The following is a 7,565-nucleotide window of genomic DNA, read 5'->3' on the forward strand; positions in this document are numbered from 1 at the left end:
GCAGCAGAAAAGTTTACCCCCCCCCCCCCTTCCCCCCCATTCCGTTCACCGACAGCTGTTTTTGGACCACAGCTGTTGCCACCCCAAGAACCCAAATTATCTGTAACAGCTCATGCCCCTTCCAGCTTCATGGGCTGTCTGGGCATGGCAGAGGGTCCCCGGATCGGGGCGCAGGGACCGTGAATTGTAAGAGTTAATTGTGCTCAAGGTGTGTGGCTCGCCCTGCGTGGGGCAGGGGAGCACGGGTGGCGGCGAGAGAAGTGATGTGCAGATCTCTGAAACGCGGGAGCTATAGGTTCCCGGTGTAGGGAGGTGATTAAGTGTCGGACTTAATCACCGGGATTTGTGATTAAGTCGGACACTCGGGTGGAAATTCAGCCTGTTCCTCTGTGGGAACGCTCATGTTAAGGGTTGAGCCACTTGCCTTTGAAAAAATCAATACAAATCCACTAAATGCAGGATAATGTAATCAAACAAAGGTAACGAGCAAGGAATGAGGTCTGTGGCATCGCAGCGATGAACCCAGAGAAGACCCCTTCCTTATTTAGAGGCTTTGTGAACAGGGTGGAGCGGGAGCACTGAGTACGCTTGGGTGTGCAGGAGGAGAGTGAAAGCATCTGTGCAGCAAGGCTGAGACAGGCTTCAGGTCGGGTTTTCCTGGTGCGCTGTGTGTTGTTACGCCGGCTGGCACCGTGCCGGAGCCCTGAGAGTCACCACAGTTAACCGGGGCTGTCCCTGACCTTGGTCACTCGTCTGCGGCCGTCAGGGAAGTGGCTGCAGGATGCCTACTCGTTCCTGAGTTTGCTTGAGTTGTTCTTGCTGGGGTGAATGTCTCCCCTCCAAGGAAAGATGTGCTACTTAGTTAATAATAATTGGGGTACAGGGAATAATTACATGACTGACCAGAGATGCATTAGCAGCACAGGGATGTGCTAATTACTGCACCAGCCAGTTTGAGTGGGAATAAAGCAAACTGGAGGATTCCTGGGTATGTGCACTGAGGAGTCTTGAGTGAGGGCCAGGCCTCCCTTGGCAAATCCAATGAATCGTGTGAAGACGTTCCCCAAGCTCACCCTTGCAGCTCTCGGAGCGGGAGCAGCCTCTGGCGTTAGTGGACACCTCTGGATCGAAGTTGAAGGTTGTAAGAGGCTGACTCACTGTCTGAGCCGAGCAATGGGATTCAAGTTGATTTGCTCTCGGTTATTGTGTCAACAAGTCATTGGTGATAAAAGGTCATAAAGCATTGTAATGTCGCGTATTGACAGACGCTGTCTGTGATCCGAGGGACAATTCAAACCTAATACGGCAGCGCCAGCACCCTCCATGTGACCGAATGTATTTTGTTTGAGAGAGGCATGAGTTTCTCTCCCTGGTGCGTAGGTTTGAATTTGCTCTTGGTCTTGCAAATACGTGTGTACACAGTGTATGTTATTAGAAGCAGAGGGGACTGCTTGTAGAGTTAATTGTAGAAGAGACTGTGGAAACAAGCTTTAGTTAGGGTTTCTTTGTTACAGTGAGAAATGACTTTTTTGTCCTTTGCAAGGGAAATCGATACCTGGTTTTGGTCTCAATTCTAAGTCCAGGATTAACCTGGACTTTGTGTCTTTGCAAACACACTACTGAAAGCTTAATTCTGATAGGATTTTCATCATGGATAACTAATACAGCAGAGTTTCAGAAGCACAAAAATAATTTTGACGATTGCTTTCTGATCCTTTGCAGCTCCTGGGAAGCAGTCTGCTAAGGTCCCCAGATGAAGCACATTTTCAAACTATTATTTAAAGATGATTTTCAATTGAATCTGAACATTTTCTTTGCTTAACAGATAAAATAAGTTGTGTTCAGATTAATTTTGTGTGAGCACTTGCATCTGAAAGGGATTTGCAGGTATTTGGACAAATAAAACCTGTTCCTAGACTACTTCTTGGATAGGATTTTTTAATCTCCTCTATCTCTGCTACTAGACACATTTTGCAGCTCCTGCAGCAGTATTCAGAGCTTATGGCAAAGGTTTTACTTATCCCATAACTGCTTTATTAATGGGAATGTTTGTAATTTCTCATGTCTGTTTCAAGATTTACAAATGAATATGGGAGATAGACCTTCTAAGCACACGTGTAGCATAAAAGTCCCCTCCCAAAATCTAAAGATACCAAATGCTGTCTCTTCCTGCAGAGGGACAGTCATTAGTTTTGTTTGTTTGGCTTTGTATCTGTTCTGCACAAGAAAAATATTGTTGGTTGGTTGCAAAGGTAGTAGCAACACAGGCTACTTAAACAACAACAGATTTGATCAGTTAACTGCAGCATTGTTTTTTAAAAAAAACTAAACATTGTCACTTGATTTTTAGCACAAGTGCAGGTGGACTTGCAGTTCATGTCCTTCTGTATAAACATCCTGGTTATTGTAGGTCAGTGGTGTTTGCAAGCGATTATACTGCATTCAGAGCATTCATGATGTTGGACTAGATGACCTTTAGAGGTCCCTTCCAACCCAAACTATTCTATGATTCTACAAAGAAGTCATGAAATGACTTTCAGAGGAACGTCTGTCTCTGCTAAAACGGTCCCCTCTGCTTCAGCCTGATGCTTCCACCTTTACCTCAACTGGGGCAAAAGCCTCTGGTTCAGCACGTTAGTTTTTCTCCTCCTGGATGCAAGTCTGACACGACTGAAGAAGAACTAGATCAGATAGGCCCCTTCGCTAAGGCACACGTGGAGGCTTTTGAAATTCTACTGCCTGTTCTTGCTGTGGCTTGTTTGTGGCTTTATCTCCTGCGCAGCGTTTACAGCTCAGGTTTGATTGGGGCTCGCCCTCCGTCCGCTCAGTTAACACAAATAACGCACTGTCTCTGCTTACTGGGATATTTAATAGTGAGTTGTTCTTGTAACAATTATGGTCCCCGCTTAGTGATACGTTTGTAACTCGTCCTGGCAGAAGAGTCATCTAGCTTAATCTGAATTAGTGGTTTCAATGTGCAGTAACATAACAAACAATAGCAGTAACATGGCATAGGGCCCTTTTGCATTAATTTTTTTTTTTTTTTAAAGCGTATGATTCTCAACTAACCTTTAGCAGTCGGTCTACTATTATCCCTGTCTTTTGTAGACAATGGCGTTACACCCGCGAAGAGTTCGCTTGAAGCCGTGGCTGGTAGCCCAGGTAGATAGCGGTATGTATCCCGGCCTTATCTGGCTAAACCGAGAAGCGAAGCGGTTTCAGATCCCCTGGAAGCACGCAACTCGGCACAGCCCGCAGCACGAGGAGGAGAACACCATCTTCAAGGTGAGGGAGTGGAGAGCTCGGATATACCACGGCTCTTAAACAGGGACAAAGGGTTGAATTGTTGGCCCAGGAGCTGGATAGGCACCTCAGTAGCTGTTTCCAGGCACATTTTGTCCTATGTCTTTGACCTCAGAAAAGCCACTTTGTGCACCTGGATGCCAGGCTTGGCACTGCCTGAAACGGTGTTGAGTTCTTTAACCCTTTCCGACCACCAAAGGCCAGACGATGTCTGATTGCACGGGCTCTGGAAGATTGCTGCTGTTTGCTTCATCTGCTCAGTTTAGGATGTGGTAGCTGGCTTGTTCTTGGCAGCAAACCATTAAATACTGTTACATAAATCTTAACAGGTCCACCACAAACTTCCAATACTCATCACTGCTGTCCTCAATGTTCTTATCCCAAAGGATTCATTATAACTCCTACACTCCTTTGAGGAATTTCTGACTTCCTCTGCCTTGGAAGGATCTTGGACTGATAGTCTGATTTTGGGGTGAGAGAAGGAGAGGGCCAGCTGCACGTCTGTGGCTGCTCTTCCACTCCATTTTAACGGAGTCCATTCCTCCTACGCAGGGTATGGCTCGCTGTCAAAAATGACTTTTGGTATTGAACCTGAGACACTTAGAAAAACTCAGTGCACAATCCTGTGCACAATTTATACTTTCTTAACTTGTATGAAGGTGTGTGTTCAGAATTGCTAATGGTTTTTGGAAATTTGGATTTACATTTTCTTTTCTTCCCCTTCTTTCAATGGGAAAAGCTATTAAGGCAGGAATTTCCGTTGTTGTTATCAGAAGAGCTGTAGTTAAGATTTCCGCAAGAGAAGGATTTTACAGTGAATTTGTTTGGAAGTTTGATTTCTGATAAAAGCTGCTCTGTTGAGAGGGCTCAACTGAGCACAGTGTACTTTGTCCCCAGGCATGGGCTGTGGAAACGGGAAAGTACCAGGAAGGAGTCGATGAGCCAGACCCTGCAAAGTGGAAAGCCCAGCTACGATGTGCTCTTAACAAAAGCCGGGAATTTAATTTGATGTATGATGGCACCAAGGAGGTGCCCATGAATCCTATTAAAATTTATGAAGTGTGCGATATCCCACAGTCCCAGGGATCAATCATTAATCCAGGTGAGGGCCTTGCTGACACAGGGCTGGTTACTGAGCAGGCGTTTTCCAATGCGAGTTCCTTTCCCTCCGCGGCATTAACTCTCAGGCTGCCTTTGTGCGCAGCAGGAAGCAGCTGCCACGCGTGAGCCCAGTTGTACTTAAACTAAGAGGACTTTGAACCATAGTGTACCTGTACTAAAATTAATAAAGCTGTACACAGTTGCATGTTTTCTGCTAAACAGTCCAACGTTGGCAATAGTTTCTCTGTATCCTTAGCTTTCTAGAGTTATATATTAAACTGAAAATAGTATGTTGTACAGATCAGATTTTTCCTTTTACTTGTATTCGTCAAATACACAAATACGTTTCCAATATTGTGCAAAGCCAATGTGACGATTACATTATTTTTTCAAGAAATGCATTGCAGTCTTTCACACTGATCGACTGCCCACAAGAACGTGCTTGTTTGCAGGTTCCACTGGCTCAGCTCCGTGGGATGAAAAGGATAATGATCTTGATGATGAAGAGGAGGAAGAATTGAATCAATCTCAGCACGTTCCTATACAAGAGACATTTCCATTTCTTAATATCAATGGTTGGTGGCATAGACTAATGTATTAGTGAAGGTATTTGCTTGTAAATTGGTGCATGCTTGAAATGAAATCTTGGTTTATTGAAGAACTGTTTCCTTTTTGTAGATTCTCCAATGGCTCCAGCCAGTGCAGAAAACTGCAGCCCCGAAGCTGTGTGGCCTAAGAATGAACCTCTAGATATGGAAATGCCCCCAACTGCGCTGCAGCATGACTTCTTCAGCAGCCCTGAGCTCTGGATCAGCTCTCTGCCAAGTATGTATATGGATTTGTGGTGCTTCTGTCATTGCACTTTAAAAAAAAAAAAAAGTTAACTTTTTTCCTGTGGCTGTTTGCTTGTTAGCATGGAGAACTGGGTATAGTTTAAACATCCCTGTGACTGTAGCGTGGATTGCGTGGTGCATCTCTACTGCTGATGCAGTACATACGAAGGTCCAGGAAAAGCCATACTGACAGTTTCTCTCTCAGTGACAGACCTAGAAATCAAGTTTGAATATCGAGGAAAGGAGACTGGACCAACGACGACTGTAAGCAACCCGCAGGGATGCAGACTTTTCTATGGAGAGCTGGGTCCTATGCCAGACCAGGAAGAGCTTTTCGGGCCCATTAGTTTGGAGCAAGTAAAGTTTCCAGGAACAGAGCAAATCACCAATGAAAGGCAGAAGATCTTCACAAGTCGGCTGCTGGATGTTATGGACAGGGGACTGATCCTGGAGGTCAGTGGCCATGCCATCTACGCTGTCCGGCTCTGCCAGTGCAAGGTGTACTGGTCTGGTCCCTGTGCGCCTTCCTCCACCACACCAAATTTGATCGAGAGGCAAAAGAAAGTCAAACTCTTCTGTCTGGAAACGTTCCTAAGCGGTAGGTAGCTTCTGCTTCTGGAAAATAGCTTTGGATACTGGTCCGGGCACTTGGTGGCACTGTTGGAAAGGGTGGTCTGCACTGGGGCTCAGCCTGGAGGCACCAATTAGTTTGCTCGTGCGTGGAGCGTGGGTAGGGCCACCGCTTCCCTGACTTCAGTGGACCATGGAGCAGGTGAGTGTCAGAAGAAAGTGAATGTGCACTCATTTAATGCTCTGAAAAACATTGGAGGGCCTTGCTTTTAAGGAAAGCTCTTCTGGGTGCAAGAAATAAGCTGTAATTGTGTATGTGTAAGAGGTGGCTCTGGCGAAGGACAGTGTGTAGGTAAGACCTGGGACAGTATAATGAGGTGGGATGTAGTGAGTGTTTCTAACCGAAAGAGGACAACCCTGCAGCATTCTGCTTTTCTTCCTAGAGCTGATTGCCCATCAGAAAGGACAAATTGAGAAACAGCCACCATATGAGATCTACTTCTGTTTTGGAGAAGAATGGCCTGATGGAAAACCCAGGGAGAGGAAGCTGATTGTGGTTCAGGTAGGAGCTGAGGCTCTGAAGTGACACGTGCCAACCTTGCTGGGGCCAGTGCATTGGCTCTGGATCAATGCCCGTGGATACCAGATACCTGTTCTTCTCTGTCGTGGTGGCTGACACCGGGAAGCCCCAACAGGGCTGGTGGGTTGTGTCGCGGCAAATACAAATGCTACGTGTGCCGAATAGCATTGGTCTGTGAGTGTGCTTTAGGTTATTGTGGAAACCATCCCCTGCGTCCAGGGCAGGGGATTCCTGCAAAATAACAGGACCGTACTGTGTGACCGTTAGGCTAAAACAACTGACTTCTTCTTAAACAGGTCATTCCAGTTGTGGCCCGGATGATCTACGAAATGTTTTCCGGTGACTTCACGCGCTCCTTTGACAGCGGCAGCGTGCGGCTCCAGATCTCTACGCCTGACATCAAGGACAACATCGTGGCTCACCTGAAGCAGCTGTACTGGCTGCTGCAAAACCACCAGGAAGGGTGGCCGATGCAGGCCCCCGCCATGCACATGGCGCAGCCGCTCCCGGCACAGTGACAGACGCTTTGCTTTGCCCCACGGTTTCTTATGTTGTACATACAGAGAAGTATTTCTTAAAGAGTGCCTTGCCTAAATCTGAATAAAATCTGTAAATCTGGTCATCTGAATCAATTTCAGCAGCCTGTGGTACTTTTGTTTTGGAAGTGTTTAAAACAGAGGGGACTACAGGAACGCCTCTAGCTCCTTCACCGTTTTCAGCTGTTTGGTTAAACAACCGATATGTGTAAATCAGATTTTCAACTCTGTATTTTTTTTTTTTAATCCACTATTGATACATTGTATATAAATACTTGATCATTTGGAGGGGGGGGGGGGGAATATCTGTGCTCTATTAAAACCGCCTGGACAATATCGCCTTGTCTAGTTTTCTTTAACCGGTCTGCAGCTGCAAGCTGGGAGGCCGACCCTTCTTCCAGCATGCTTTTTTATATGTATACCCGCACAGAACGTACACGCGTGCATATTGAAAACAAACGGCTCTGCATGCTCCGAGAGACCACCTGAAGCTGAAAGCGGGTTAATGCTACATCTCGGAGAGCTGGGGATGGCTCTGTGCTGTGCTCGCCCCCCGCCCCGTTGCTTTCCCAAGCTCTGGCTGAGGGTGATAGCAGCGACCTGCTCCTAAATGGCCTCTTCCTTGTCGGTGAGGCCGCTGGG

At 46.5% G+C, this 7,565-nt stretch overlaps 2 protein-coding genes across 2 annotated transcripts in view; both read left to right on the forward strand.

Annotated features, from left to right (window-relative positions):
* The first annotated feature begins 3,111 nt into the window (after positions 1–3,111).
* IRF6 (interferon regulatory factor 6) lies at positions 3,112–7,005 on the forward strand. The gene is made up of 7 exons (XM_009331947.1): positions 3,112–3,285; positions 4,201–4,405; positions 4,857–4,979; positions 5,083–5,229; positions 5,443–5,835; positions 6,251–6,369; positions 6,684–7,005. The coding sequence occupies exons 1-7, from the start codon at positions 3,112–3,114 to the stop codon at positions 6,903–6,905; spliced, it is 1,383 nt and encodes a 460-aa protein (XP_009330222.1). The 3' UTR covers positions 6,906–7,005.
* A 528-nt stretch (positions 7,006–7,533) lies between these two features.
* Positions 7,534–7,565, forward strand: part of LOC103923600 (chromosome unknown open reading frame, human C1orf74) — a 1,295-nt gene continuing 1,263 nt past the window's right edge. The window contains exon 1 of the mRNA XM_009331983.1: positions 7,534–7,547. Within this exon, the coding sequence (XP_009330258.1) occupies positions 7,534–7,547 (14 nt within the window). The remainder of the gene's footprint in view (positions 7,548–7,565) is intronic.

This window comes from Pygoscelis adeliae, unplaced genomic scaffold (genome assembly GCF_000699105.1).
Source record: "Pygoscelis adeliae isolate BGI_AS28 unplaced genomic scaffold, ASM69910v1 Scaffold189, whole genome shotgun sequence".
NCBI classification, from domain to species: domain Eukaryota; kingdom Metazoa; phylum Chordata; class Aves; order Sphenisciformes; family Spheniscidae; genus Pygoscelis; species Pygoscelis adeliae.

What these genes read in the sequence shown, in the direction of transcription:
- IRF6 (XM_009331947.1), top strand. Translation starts at nt 3,112, where the DNA reads ATGGCGTTACACCCGCGAAGAGTTCGCTTGAAGCCGTGGCTGGTAGCC. An exon ending in AGGAGAACACCATCTTCAAG is followed by an intron (nt 3,286 to 4,200) that starts GTGAGGGAGTGG and finishes CTTTGTCCCCAG; the next exon opens with GCATGGGCTGTGGAAACGGG. An exon ending in TCTGGAAACGTTCCTAAGCG is followed by an intron (nt 5,836 to 6,250) that starts GTAGGTAGCTTC and finishes TTTTCTTCCTAG; the next exon opens with AGCTGATTGCCCATCAGAAA.